Source organism: Phytophthora cinnamomi, assembly GCF_018691715.1.
Source record: "Phytophthora cinnamomi strain GKB4 chromosome Unknown Contig17, whole genome shotgun sequence".
NCBI classification, from domain to species: Eukaryota; Oomycota; class Peronosporomycetes; order Peronosporales; family Peronosporaceae; genus Phytophthora; species Phytophthora cinnamomi.
In genome coordinates, this window is record NW_027150950.1 from 1,284,393 (window position 1) to 1,299,514 (window position 15,122).

At 54.4% G+C, this 15,122-nt stretch overlaps 1 protein-coding gene across 1 annotated transcript; it reads left to right on the top strand.

Moving 5' to 3' along the window:
• Positions 1 to 9,247: 9,247 nt before the first annotated feature.
• IUM83_04770 (uncharacterized protein) lies at positions 9,248 to 10,364 on the top strand (the record flags this gene model as incomplete). The annotated part of the gene is made up of 2 exons (XM_067928867.1): positions 9,248 to 9,754; positions 9,813 to 10,364. The coding sequence occupies 2 exons, from the start codon at positions 9,248 to 9,250 to the stop codon at positions 10,362 to 10,364; spliced, it is 1,059 nt and encodes a 352-aa protein (XP_067796147.1).
• Between the last annotated feature and the right edge of the window lie 4,758 nt (positions 10,365 to 15,122).

Consider the following 15,122-nt stretch of genomic DNA (forward strand, 5'->3'; position numbering starts at 1 on the left):
ATGGTACCCTCTTGCTCTTCTTCGATGCTCCGGAATGATACACTTGACCCATCCATTGATGTACCTTTCACGAAGAACTTCTTAGCGAAGCCCGGATCACATTACGCTTGTACTAGGTGCATGTAAGAGCGAGGGGTAAGCCTGGTCATACTGTCCTATGCGCGTAGAAAGTGGGGGCGGGGGTCTTGAGCCACGTGAAGATAACGGTTTGTGGGAAAGCTGGAAACTCTTAAACTAAACGCTATGCCTAACTGAGGCGACCGGCTTGGTTTCATCCTTGCATTATCCCAAAAAGTTATTTTCACCCGCTGTGCGGCTGAATATTGCCACAACCTGGTGAATACCCACAGTTGTGAGCAGACGACTTCTGCTGTGACTACTGATATTGTGTATTGCACGGTTGCGATGAAAAATCGTGTTGACAGTCTATCCGTGGTCAATCTTAATGCTCCTGCCAACGAAGTGTGGCAGCAAGGGAGGGCTGAGTTCTACTTAGATGGCAATGTCTGACAGTGCGTCGAACCTCCAAGCGAGCCTTACAGTCTGTGATGTGGTACACACTGCACCTCATTATGATCTTTCGACTTGAAGGTTATGCCCGAGTGAATTCGTAGCCTCCGTGATAGAACTTCGCCGACTGCTCGCGCTTCTTGGGAGAGCGAATGAGAATTACACTTCTACTATGACCACAAAATAGTCAAGGCTGTAGTGTGCGTAGGCAAAGGCTGGCTTTATTGTAGGCGTTAGCTTTGATTTCTCCTCGGCGAAATGCGGAATGATCTTGTCTGGGCAGGGGCGGAGCCCACTGGGCGCCTTCCAAAACCTATATAAAACGGTTTGGTCATTAGGGGTAGGGGAGATTAAACTGGTCATTAAACGGAGCGATTAAACGGAATTGTTTGAAGGATCAAAAAAGTGTCCGTTCAAACAATTCGAAAATGGGTTTGGTCGCCCGTTTAATACCCCCCTTATTTGGCAACTCGATTAAAAAGTATCTTAAAGAATGTATGGGTTCAAACAGCTCCCTTATTTAGAGATTTTATTTGAATTGAAGTTGCGCGCGCGATCTTGGAGGGTCTTAAGGCGCGAAAGCGCGCGCGCTTGCAGAGCGCACGCCTCATTTCGAATCTGGACTCCTCGTGCCGAAGTCCTCGCCTGCCTGCTACGAACGTGTACGTACAGTGCGAGTTAATGCAGTTGTTCATTCATCTAAACTATCGATTATCCCCTGCCTAGGCAGCCATGCATTCGTCTCCACCGAGCAAGCGCCGCCACACGGCAAGCAGTGTCCTCGAGACTTCGATTGCTTTCGACACCAAGCGCCGCAAGATCACCGCCGCGCTGGGTTCCAGCGCCGCTGCGGCCGAGTCGATCCGCTGTAATCCGCCTTCAGGAGAGCCATGCGGCGAGGCCGCTGTGGTTGTATCAGGCAACCCAGTGCCTTCGGCCACAGTTGCTGTCGCGCCCACGAAACCGTCGACGGGGTCCAACGACGTCGCGAAGGTTAAGAAGACCACGGTACTGACGGTCATCAAGACCGTCACGACTACCGTCACGACACGAGTTTCTCGAGCGTCGCCACGCTCAACGTCCTCCGCCGAAGACGAGCCGCTCAGAGAGATATCCGCGCAACCAGCTCCAATGGCCTCCGGCGCCGGAGCCCCCGCTGCTTCCAAGTACCTACTGTCGGCGTCGCCAAGGACGCGATCAGGCCGGGTTGTGCTGCCTGAAGGAGTCAACGCGTCGGTGACGATGCACGTGGCGCCGCTTGCAGAGTTTCAGCTCTCCCCGCCTGCTTCGTCGAGTGAAGGCCTCCCCAGTCCTCGTTCCAGCCAGAGCACGGAGACGGAATCATCGCTTCCAGGCACGCCTGCGCGATCGGCTCCGATCCCAGATGCTGCATACTCGCCTGCGACGGCAAGTTCCCAAGCGAGCACTGTGGCTCCGTGGTCACCCCAAAGCCCCTTCCGGACCCGTCAGCAACAACGAGCAGAGATTGTTCCTCGATGGTACACCTAGGCGGTCGCCTCCGACAGCGACGATTCCGAGACGGCACCGCTCATCGGCTCCCCGCTCCCAGCTGCACGCCCATCGGTCGCTTGCTTGCTCACGAGCTCTCCCGGATTTACTGTTGTCGAAGGCGGTTCAGCGAACCCACCTCGCGACGAGTGGCAGCTCGAGTCGTGGCCGGATGACGTGCAGTTCACATCGGCACAGCTGAATCCGCGCCGCTGGAAGTTTCCAGCCGTCAGCGTGGGGGTGAGAGGGGGGCTTGGCTGTGGATGCGAAGAACGGTGTAAAGCTAACACCTGCCTCAACGCTCGAAGCAGCAGATTCTGCACGGAGTACAACTGCACCTTTGCTGCCGAGTGTGGCAATGGGCTTCACGAAAGCCGTGCGCTCGCTATCGGTCGCAACCTGCGCACTGGAGTGCGCGGTTTGGTGGCGCAGGCTGCTATTCCTGTTGGCGAAGTCATCGGGCAGTATTTGGGCCACATGGACTTGTTCGGGCCGCCGTGCAAGAACGGCCCGTTCAACGATGGCTACAGAATGCATCTTCGCACTCGGAGCACGGGAAGCAAGTTCATAGGCATCGACGCCTTGAAAGTGGGCGGCAATCTCCGCTTCATGAACCATGCCTGCAATCCGAGCACCCGGTTCCATGAAGTCCAAACGGGTCAAAGGCTGACGGTGGTCGCCGTCAGTATTCGTGACATTTACCCGGGCGAGGAGGTGACGGTTTCCTACGGCAACAAGTTGTGGTTTTTCTGTCGCTGCGGGTGGTCGGGATGCCAACATCGTCACCTGGAGCACTTGCACCAGGATTCGGAGTCTGCGTGAATCCACCGCACGTAGGTATATAAAAATGGTGTACGTGTTGTGTAATGAAATCTTTTGAAATTCGAAGCTTCCTGTCTTGTATACTGAACATCGTACATCTGACCCACGACGCGATGGGTTCATTCGCCCGCTCGACGGCTTCGACGCAAGCAACGTCGGAGAATATGGCGGTGCGTCTCGTACAGCTCGTTGTCTCCAATCGATGTTTTCCTCTTCGGGGCTAACCTGCGCCGTATCTTACATATCTACCTACAGCGAGGACGACAGCAAGGATACCAGAACTACAGTGCTAAGGAGGAGCTTCTTATCTGCGATTTGGCCGCCAAACTCCTACCAACTGGTAGGAATATGTGGATGGCGCTGGCAACCGATTACAATGGCTCCAAGGATCCAAATTGGCGTGAACGCGATTTCGACTCACTGCGAAGGAAGTTCCGCAAGCTCTACGGAAAACCCAAACCAACGGGCAATCAAGGAGACCGCCTCACGCTCAGGCAGCGAGCTATCCTCTTGGCCCATGAAACGCAGTATGAGATAGAGAAGAAAGGAGGGGTGCATACCTCGCACGATGGTCACGATAATGGCGACGACGATGAAGCTCTCATGGACGAGGTCAACGCCGCCCTCTTCGCGGACGAGGTGAACAGGACCTTCAATGGAAGATCGAGGGCGAAATCAGTCTCGACCAAGGGAGGTGGCGACATCAACCGTGAGCAGATCAACAAACAGCGGGAGGAGGAGGAAGAAGAAGAAGAGGCGGAGGAGGAGGATGACGCCTCGGTCTCTTCTGTCAACTCGGTCGAGGACGAGAAAAGCTCAGAGGCGGATACATCCGAGGCGGCTGACGCCAACCAACCTCGTGGTCCCCCTATCCCTCCAGTTTCCGAGCTTCACGGCGGCGAGTCTGTGTTGGCAGGGGCCGTGATGACCCATCAAGGCCTCGTTCCGATCGAGTTCGCTGCTGACTTCCAGCACACTAACGCCAATCTTGGCGATGAAGAGGAGAGTGACACGCAAGGAGACCAAGCGAGATCTGGAGGGGCGCGAAGCGATCATATTGCGACCACCTCAACGATCCATGACACTCGAGCAATTTCCAGGGCATCGGCAAGTCCCACGCCAGTGACACCGAGAGCAGTCGGCCGCCCCAGACGCGACAGCCAACCTCTGGCATCGGTTGCTTCGCCTGAGGGGCCCACCCTGATGAGGAACCCCGATCGTGCAGCTTCCGATGAAGTGGAGTCGGAAAAACACAAACGACTGTACACTACCAGTGATCGCCTGGGAGGGCGGGATCTACGGGTACTTCGGGACAACTTCGAAGCAATGGGTGGGCGCGATCCAGGAGCAAAAACCAAAAGCTCCGCGTCCGAGAGTTCGGTGACGACAACGTACGCTACGTCGAAGAGAAACCAGGCCAAGAAACGAATGGACTCTATTGACAAAGATTTAAAAAAAGCAGAGGCTGTTCACGCTTCAATGGGATCGGAAATGAAGGAGCTACTGCTCATCTTTCGCGAAGACGCCGATCGCAAAGCCGAAGCAGAGGTGAAGCGGCGACGAGAAGAACGAGATGAGCGGCGTGCAAAGGAAAAGCGAGAGCGAGAGGAGCGAGAGAAGGTTCGCCGCGATGAAGCTGCGCTTGTCGAAGCCAGACGTCAACAAGACCGTGAGGACACACAAAAACACCTCGAAGCTGCGGAAAAGAAGGAGGAAGCAGCTCGAGCGGACCGTCGAGAAGAAGAGGCCGAGCGTCGCCGACAGTTTCAAGCTCGTCTCGAGCAAGACCGTGCAGAAGCTCGGCAGCGCCACGAGCAAATGATGCTACTGATTTCTACGATTCACAAGAGCAAGTAGTACTTGATAAAATGCGCGTGCAAGGAGGAAGAAGTAGTGCATTCAATTTGCATTATCTGCGTAATCAATTTCAACTCACTCTTGTGTATCTCCTGTCGCCCTCGCCATGAAGGAACGTGGTTCGAATCTCACTAATACCGACTGTTCTCACTCTGTAGTTAGCAAGCCGGAAAAGGTTGTCCAAGCGCTGCTGCCGTTTGCTGCGGTCGTACGGCAACGGCATCAGCAACCGGTGATAGACCTTTTCGACAGAACCCATTCCCCACTCCGCACTTTGTCTAATCGAAGTTATTGCCCCTGATAACGCCCTAGCCGCCGCACGAACTGACGGCACCAGTCTACTCGCATCTCCGTCCTTCAGGGGTGTCATGATTCTGCCGGTCATGTTCCCACTGCAGGGGAAAGCACTGTCCGCAACAACACCATAGCGAGCGTCGGGGTTTAGTTCCGCCGAGGCTAGCTTACGCCGGAAGTCTAGACTCGTATCACCATCGTTCCAGGATCCTGGACAGTTATGTTTCGCCCAAACGATGAGCCCGTCCGCCGAAAAACATAGAGTGCCGGTGACGAACACACCATGTAGCCAGCCATTATAATGGGCATTCTGGATATCTCGGTCTGGAGGCTGCTGCACCTGTGAAGTAAAAGTATGATACAGGAATGGTAAGATCATCAATAAATAAAATCACATTTTGATGTAAGTACCTTGTAGTTTTTCCCATCCAAGAACCCCCATGTGAACTGAAGCATGGACTCCTTTGCTGCCACTAGACGAGCTAGAGCCTTCTGCCTGGTGAACGTAGGCCATACAATCCTAGCGGGCGCAAACCCTCGCAGCGCCGCCGTAAGAGCGTCTTCAGCTGCATTTAGCACGCGGGTAAGCGTCGTTGGGGGACCCCAAACATGAGGCACAGGCGCCCGCGATGCTCACAGCCTACATAGAAAGCTAGAAGCAAGCCCAACACCTGATGGTGGTGTTGGAGCTTACGGGGTCGGCCCCCTTTCGCGCAGAAGATTGGGATCTCGTACTGAGAGGCAAACCGAGATAATAGAAGCTTGAATGAGGCCCTACATGACAAGAAATAGTTAGACGCCAACTGAACACTCAAATCTGCATGTTGACCTTACCGAGACAGGCTAGTGACTGTTATCATGTTCTTATCGTTTCCTTTGAGCCACGTGTCCATCCAGGACGAAGACTCAGGATCCTTTAGGCAGTCCAGGGTGATGTAATGGCGCATTCGTACGAGTCGCCGCCACTCCCAGCGCCTGCGCTCGTCGTGCAGCCGCCGCCTCAAGCCCCGGAGCGTCTCCAGCGAGCGACGGCGCGTCCGGGACGATGCACAGAGCATCAGCAGTAAGCTTGTATCCGGGCCATACATTGTGCTAGAAGAAGCGCGAGAGAAGCAAATGACGAGGTCGGTTGCTCGGAAAGGGTCGAAACGACCTTTCCCGCCGAACGAGATCTTTACTACTAGAGATTTTTTGTAAAAAAAATGTCCAGCTTACGATTGTCCCCTTGCGATCCGCATAATGAGACTAATATACTCTTTCGTCAAGTGGCAAAGGTAGCCGGACACAGATCAGCTTTAATGATGGTTTTGGCCTAGGTTTTTATCTACTAAGATGTGCTGGCATTTGGTCCGGCAAGTAACGAGCCGAATCGGAGGATCAGAATTTTTCGATTAAACTGTTTTATCTAGGTTTTGGAAGGCGCCCACTGGGCTGTGGGTTCAATCGGTACTGTCGTACGCAGCCAGGGTGAGAGGTCGCACCATCTCTCTCATGTAACGACGCGAAGGCCGACGTGAATCGTAGTCGTCTAACCTCCCTGTCGTTTCCGACATACGGCTCTGGGGGTACACCCACGCACCGAGTCTATAACGTGTGTAAGCCGTCGACGTTGATAACTGTGTCAATTTGTGGATGCTAAGCGAAACACTACTTGTCTTGGTATGCATGCAGCTTGTCCGTCGCCAGCCACTCGTTGATATTGAACCGTTGCTGCGGTTCTCAACCAGCTCAAAGTGTGCGGTTAGCCATGCTCTACTAGGGTTACACGAGACACAGTGCGCCATCAGGCGCGGCGCCGAGTTGTTGCCTTGGTTGCGGGATAAATGAAGTTGCAGTCACTGGACTACTCTCGATGACCAGAAACACGATGTCTAAAACGACGACCCGGTAGTGTGTACGACCTCTAACACGATCCGATCCGTATACGACCCCAAATAGAATCTACCTCTCCTTCTCTTTATCATCAGAAACCGGAACCCCGGAATGGCGAAAGCAATCCGCAATGGTTTCGGCGCTTACCTCCCCCCACGCCTCATCAATCCAGCTCATCGCTTGAAGTTGCTCAACGGGCTCACCTGGGAGGGGTCCACAGATGCAGCTTCGCCATTCATCGTTCTGAAGCGATGATCATGCCGCTTCATGAAGCCCACCCACCGTCCGTCCAAAAACTTTAAGGGGGGCACGTTTGGAGTCTCTGCCAGGATCTCTGAGGCTATTAGACGTATCAAACCACGCGACGGACATGTACAAGCCGTAGTTCCGTCGTTGAAACGCCCCAGCCGTGATTCCAACTCAGGGCACGCTACTTGTTGATTTCTCCCCTTTAAAGTCGTGGCGATGAGGCACTTCGATCGTTGCCGCGGACTTTAGTAGAATACGCACGGTTTCTCGGTTGGGTGGATCTTGCAGTTCAAACTTGAGCTGAGCCCAGGTAGCAAGCTTGGAGCAAGATAGCGTCGGCTGCCGGTGATGCTCGAGGATAACCAGGTACTTCTGCTAACGGTGAACCACTTGCCCATGCTGCTACATGTAGCGGTGGCCATGGTGTGAAGGCAGAGATTTTTGCGAGATGGCTTAAATTCGGATGTGGCCTTGTCGTTTTGGCGGAGTTCGAGGGTGCACCTCCCTAACATGATTTGAGACCGCGGCAAACAAAAAGATGCTTAGCAACCATTTGGAGTTATCGAGATAATCGCGTTTAAAGTTGACCAATCAAAATTCGTACATAACCGGGCATAAAAAATTAATTGTTAAAAACACTCGTAGAAAGCAAAAAACAAGATCTGCAGTCTGCGCATGAACTTGCTACGCACTTTACAGCGTACGTTTAGGAAACATTGGGGGATCTGATAGTGTACGAAGCTTACCTTGCTGGTTGATTTTTTAATTGTTGGTTGCAGAGCGACGAGCTGTACTTGATGGACCATTACGCAGGCAAACTCGTTGTTGATGCGATCCGCAACTACTTTCAGCTTAATGCTGCAGCACTTCGACCGGTCTGGAACGGCAAACATATTCGTGACATTCATGTACATAACATGGATGCTTGTACGTGCTAAAAACAATGTACTAAACTGATGCTGCACAGATCGATATGGCGGAAAAGGCGACACTGCAAAATCGCGTGAGTTACTTCGACAGGTAAGCTCTCACTTAGTGTTTTTGGCCATATTTACTCGGTGGTAGGCTCACCCTGTCGTAGCTGATAGCGGTTGCCAGGAGGGTATCAGCTATAACAGTAACACCAGTTCTACACGCAGATCGCACCCGTTGTTCGCCATTGCCGCAGTATCTTCGTTCAGCCAAGCGAACTCGAATGTGTAGTCGAAACCTGAGAAAAACCATGCACTTTAGATGGCAAACGCTAACAACTGACCGCAGCCACCCGACGTACCGCGCTGTTGAAGCGATGCCTGCACATTGTAGAAGACCCAGAAACAAATTTGATTTGCACGCTCGGCCACTGCTTCTCGAGCACGAACGCGAGTTGGCGTATGGCCGAGACCCGAAGACGGTACTGCAGTATCCCACAAAGCAGTAATAGGGATGTGAGCTTGAGCACGCAGTTGAATAGAATGATGTTCAATGTTTCGTTGAGTTCGGCCTCTGTGAGATCGCTAATTGTGCGTAGTAGACTGGATTGGGCAAGCTGTACATCGCAACCATGTAAATTGCTGCTTGTAAGATCGACACGTGGGTCAGTGAACGGTTGAACATCCGTGAAGTGTAGTTATACTTACAGAAGATGAATGGGATGAAGACACCGACATAGTAAATGAGGACGAGGAACTCTGTCAAGTACAGAGCGGCCGAACGTCTTGAATGTGCTGCAGCAAAGTAGAGGACACGAATCGAGAATACCGTCTTGGCTCAGATTGGGCCGAGTCCGGGGCCGGTTGAATGCGAGCTCCGAAAGAAAGCAGCTTCTTCAAAAAAGTATTCCCAAATCCTGACCATATCAGGAATTCTTTGGGTTGAGAGGATTTGGTCATGCTATTAGTGAGCATCACTTGGATTGGTAGACTCTGCACTACCTAAGAATGTCCCCCGCTAACCCAAAAATTACAACATCAAAAAAAGTCGAGTTAGTACCAAATCTCGAAGAATATGAAGGGCACGGTGCGGGCAAGGCACATCCCCCGTTTTGGCGCGCATTTTCGCGCTTCCTTAACGTACAGGCTGCCAACCTAGCTCATAACCAAAAAGCCCCCCTGCACTCAAGCCTCCCCCCCCCTTCCTCCTCCAACCAACCGCGATGCCACGCTCACGCGCCGCTCGTCTCCGTGCCTCCCGCGCTGCTACCGACGCAGAGGTTAACGTCATGCAAATGGCGCCCGCGGAGCTGTCGCCGCACCTGTACGCCACGTCCGCCCTGGAAGCGTCGGCGTTCACGCACGACAACGTCATGGCCGCCTCCGTCGACGAGCGCGCCTGCGTCATCTTCATGATGAGGCACGGGCTCATCTCTCGGACGATGCTGTGCCGTCACTGCGACAGCGAGATGTCGGTGAACGCGCCGCGCTGGCGCAGCAGCCGTAAGGGCTGCCGCGACTACGAAGTCAGCGGGCGGGCGGGCAGCTTCTTCGCGAAGTTGAAGCTGCCCTTGACGAAGTGCCTGCGGCTGCTACTGTTTTGGTGCAGTGATTTACCCGTAGGTGTTGCCCAGCAGTGGCTAGACATTTCAGATGCCACGGCAATTGATTGGTACATTTTTTGCCGTGACATCTGCCCCAAGGAAATGCTGACGTGCAGCATGCAGGATGTCTACAGTACTTTGTGGTGTATTGATCTACGCTAATAGTTTACTGTATTGTTTGTAGATTGAGGGCCCTGGCCACGTCATCGAAATCGACGAGACTACCTTAAACAAAAAAAAAGCTAAGTACGGCCGCGGCCTGCAGCACCGAGATAACTGGCTGTTTGGTGGGGTCGACAGGACCACCAATCTGTGGTTCGGCATCCTTACGGGTGCGGACCGTAAGACGAAGACACTGTCTCCTATACTGCGTAAACACGTAAAGGCAAAGACCACCATCATTGGTGATGCCTTCGCCTCTTACGTGAGCGTGAACGGCAAGCACACACTTGAAAATAATCGCTACCTACGCGGTATGCAGTACACCCACCGCTGGGTGAACCATGACAAGTTCTTCGTGGACCCTGTGACCGGAGCCCACACGAACCGCATCGAGGGCGCTTGGGAGGTGCGCATCAAGGGTCACTTGAAGCGAATAAGGGGTGTCCGCATGGAGCTGCTGGCTGGGTACCTGGATGAGTTCCTTTGGAAGACCTGTTTTTTTGCGGGAAAGGTGCCCGTCTGCACGTACTTAGAAGGCCTGGTGATGGCCATCCGCAAGCACTACAAGATTTAGGTAGTCAGCGGTAACTCAATAATAAAATCAGCTTAGCGAAATTTAATTTTGTCTAAAATTTGCATTACAGTGAGCGGGGGACATTCTTAGGTAGTGCCTGATTGAGTGTTTGGGTCGTGCGATTTTGCGACCACAACGCCAGGCCCGACCGGGGGTATATTCGTGATACGAATTGATGTGTTGCAATGTAGTTTGTGCTTCTAATACATGTATACGTGTATATGCAATGTAACGGGGTTACACGAGGGGTTACCCTTTTGGTGTAGCTTACACAAGGGTTACCCCTGGATGAAGTACGGCCGCGGGCCAACCATTAGGAATGAACTAGAGCTAGTTATAGCTGACTGATGAAGTGCAGATACTTCCACCTTAGGCGGCGAAGCCGCAGTAAAGAAATCGGTACAGTTTGCCTTTTGCAAGGAAGTCTGTGTGACTTTTTCTGAGCGGGTCCTCGGATAGGACCCTGCTGGACTCTCGGAGCCGTTAAACCTTCCTCTGTTCGAGGAGCTACGGTAGCCCCGCTGCACTTGGTAGCACTTGTAGTCAATCCCTCACCTGAGTATGCCAGACTGTACCTCTGTGAAGATGGAGCAAGCTGCGTTCGCGAACCTGGCCCCAGGCCAACAGGAAGCGCTTAAAAAGCTGGTGTCCCTGTTTGGCCCGGAGGGCGTAGCGCACCTTCCCCCCCCAAGGCCCGGGAGCGATTAACGCGCGTCTGGAGGCGTTCTCAAGTTATGAGAATGCTCTGCTGGAGCACATCCAGCAACGGATGAGCGCGACGACACCTACGATGGTGTCGTCCGCGCCGCAGGGCGGGTCGTTTAGACCCAAACCACTCATGTTGAGTGTCAAGACGTTTGAAGATCTAGAGGGAGAAAATTGCTTACTCTGGATTCGAGAGATCGCGATGGCCATGGGCTCGGCCCTGCTTCAATCGGAGCACCAGCGCGTAGCGTTTGCCATCTCCAAGCTCAGTGGATGATCACGTGAGTGGGCGCCTACAAGCGGGTCGTCGGTGGACCAAGCCTTCCCGACATGGGATGAGCTCAAGCGACAGATCTCGCGAGTGTTCTTGCCACCGAACCACGCGTACCGCGTGCACCCCAAGTTCTTGGTCACTCGCCAAGGGAAGAAGGATTTGGTGGACTACGTCCAAGAACTGCGCACGCTCATTGCGGGTATGTTCGCTGGGCCTCTGCCGGAGCCGGTCACCGTCACGGTGTTCATGGATGGTCTTCGGACCGGAGTGGCTCGCACGGAAGTCTTCCGCAGTTGCCCTACCTCGTTTGAGGAAGCCGTTGCCGTGGCATTCAATGCCGATTACAACTTCAAGTCGGCTCTCATGGGCTGGAACGCGGCACAGACGAGCATATCGGTTGGCCCCGAGCCCATGGACCTCAGCTACGCTGAAGACGAAGTAGCAGAGCCTCGAGCTGCTGAGCAGCGCCGTGGTATTCGCAGGTGCTTCACCTGCGGAAGCACCGATCACTTGAGGCCAGGTTGTCCGCTGCGCAAGCCGCAATATGCTCGCTTGAGCCGAAGCCCCACTTCGGACCGGATGTCTGGTTCATCGCGGGGAAACGGCAACACCCAGTAGGCGCGGGGCGGTCTGCTGGGGAAGAACTAAGTTCTGTTGAGCCTCAGAAAAGTGGAGGTCAGCAGGGATTAGCCCCGACGAGAGCCGTACTCTCTAACACGGAAGGGAAATGCAAGCCGGGCTTGCCGGTCGTCCAAGCAACTGGGAAGGGCTTTGAAAAGCCGTGGACGGTCCTGATTGATTCGGGGGCGTTTGGCAATTACGCCAGGCGCGACAAGGTTGATGGAAGTCACCTGCATGCTGAGGCGCTGCGAGCGCGTACGCGTGACATTGTCACTGACCGTCTAGCGACGGGCACTCGCGTCACGGTGTCCAAGGTCCCCATGGATTTGGCGTGACGTTTTTTGACTTTGACAGCTCGGAACGCTGTCTAGTCTTGGACTTGGATTCGAGGTATGACCTCATCCTTGGTATGGCGTGGCTAGAACGCCACGAGCCATACATCGACTGGAGGTCGAAGACGTTAGGCGCTACGCGTTTCTCTCCTGGTGGAATTTTGGCGAGTCATGAACCCACCTCTGCTAGGACGCAGAAGCGCTTTTGGCGCGAGCACTGGACTGAGTCGGTCAACGTGATTGATATCGGAGTTTCCGAGTTGGTGGACGCTGCGTGTGTCGAGAGGGAGCGTTCCGAGCATGGCTCGGGCGCTGAACGTGGAGCGGCACGACTTCCGCCGAGCGGTAATAACCCGGAGGGCGAGGCACTGCTGCGTGCTACTGAAAGCACGGTCGGCACGATGCCGAGGGGCCAGGAGCGATGTCCGGCTGAGGGATGTGGAGCGGCACTAATTCTGCTGAGTGGGAGCGCGCCTGAGGCCGGCGCCTTGCTGCGTGCCAGCTTTGGCGCGGTTGGTATGGTGCCGAGGAACTGTGGAGTGGCACATAATTCACTGAGTGGAGGCTATACATCGAACAGCACTTCGCTGGGTGTGGGTCGAGACACCGGAGCTCTACCAGAGTTGAATGAGGTTACACCTGGCGCCGGTAGGGGCGCGAAGTCGAAGGTCTCTTCGAGACGAACCACGTCTGCGAAGAGGAGGTAGCGGCGCCGTGCGCTGGCTGCGAGGCGCAAGGTGTCTGAACTCGCCCAAGTCGGGAATGGTGTATCGAGCGACATGGCTCCGCGCGAGAGCGAGCAGCTCTAAATGAATGGGATGACGGGCGACGTCGACGGGAACATCAGTCTCGACGCCCTGCCCGCGTTTGAGGCTGTCTTGGAGTAGGACGATATGTCATTGGTCGAGTTCAGTGAGGCCTTGAAGGCTGGCGAATTGGCCGAGGTGGCTGTGATACGGCCTGAAGAAGAATTAAACTCGTCCTCGCTTCTTCATGAAGTTGTCCTCGAGGGTACCAAGAAGGCGCTGCATGCGCGTAGCGGGTCCGCGATCCTGAAGGACCCTTCGGATCCATTCTACCCGGTGGTAAAGAAGTACCAAGATGTGGTCTCCAAGGACCCGCCCCCGACCTCCCTCCGGATCGAGGTGTGCGTCACGAGATGGACCTTGCTCCCGGAACGAAATACTGTGTTACGAGGCAGTGGTCTTTAGCGAAGGAGCAGTGTGACGTCATTGACGTGTTCTTCCGTGCGAAGTACGAGGCAGGCATGGTGCGCGAGAGCAAGTCTCCGCACGCCACGCCCACTTTCTGTGTCAGAAAGCCGAATGGCAAGTGGCGCATCGTGCATGATTTTAACAAGCTCAGCGCTGCCACCATTCCGGCGCAGAAGCCGATCCCGAGGAAGGATGTCCTCCAGAACAACATGGTGGGCTGGACGATGTACAATGCGCTTGACTTGGTCGATGGATATTATCACCTGCTCATGCGAGGAAGTCACATCCCTCTCACGGTTGTGAGTACTCCGAGCTGGATGCTCTGGGAGTGGTTGGTCATGCCCCAGGGGTTGTCGAACGCGCCGGCGACGTTCAACCGTCTGGTGACGCAGTTGTTCCGGCCCCATCGGGCGTACGCACAAACGTACTTTGACGATATCTTCGCCCACAGTCGTGCCGAGCACGGGAAAACTGACGTGGAGAACCACGTGGAGCACCTGTGAGCGGTGCTCGAGTGCATGCGCACAAATAAGCTGTACGCTAACAGTGATAAGTGCATCTTCGGCGCAGAAGAGATACCTTCTTGGGGTGTTTCATTGGGAAGAAAGGCCTACGGGCCGACCCAGTCAAGGTTAAGGCCATTGTTGACTGACCGGTTCCCATGATCCAGAAGGCTCTTCGCAAGTGGCTTGGTCTCGCCAATTACTTGTACAAGTATAGCGAGAACTAAGCTGAGATGGCTCGGTCATTGTCTAATCTTCTGACGAAGGATACAGACTGGCGTTGAGACGCCGAGCATCAAAATGTGTTCGAGGCGATTAAAGTTAGCCTGCTTCATGCGCCTATTTTGGCTTTGCCAGGCCCCGCTCGTCCGTTTAGTGTCGTCTGTGACTCTTCGGCCTTCGCCATCGGCTATACCCTGCTTCAAGCAGATGCCGGGGGGGGGGGGGGGGCGAGCGCGTGGTCGCGTTTGAGTCTCGCCAGCTTAAGGCTGCTGAGAAGAACTATCCAGTTCATGACAAAGAGCTGCTTGCAATGAAGTATGCGCTCGTCAAGTTCAGGGTCCACCTGTTGGGCTCTCAGCCGTTCGTGGTCTACACGGATCACGCGTCGTTACGCACTGCGACTCAGTCGCCTCACCTCTCGCAGAGAATGGCCAGGTGGCTGTCCTTCTTTGCGGAATACAACTTCGAGGTGAAGTATAAGCCAGGCAGGCAGAATGTCCTCGCGGACGCGCTGTCGCGCAGACCGGACTATGAGCTCGCTTACGTCACGATGGTGACTTCGTCACTACCGGGTCTAATCCGAGCAGCTTAAGATAAGGATGACACTTGTGTCCCGTTATTGAAGGTTCTGGGGAGCAAGGAGTTTGAAAGCTCGGACATTGGGTTGTCGGCGCGGCTGCGCGCGCGGTTACATCGTTATACTCACGATGGTGGCCTGTTGTTTTACAACACGGGCCCCGAGGACACGCCCCGCGTGGTCATCTCTCATGATGAGGACTTGAAGTATCGCATCCTCTATGAGACACATGAAACCCCGCTGGGTGGCCATCTTGGTCGCGAGAAGACTTACAGCTCGGTGAGCACCCACTATTGGTGGCCGATGCTGT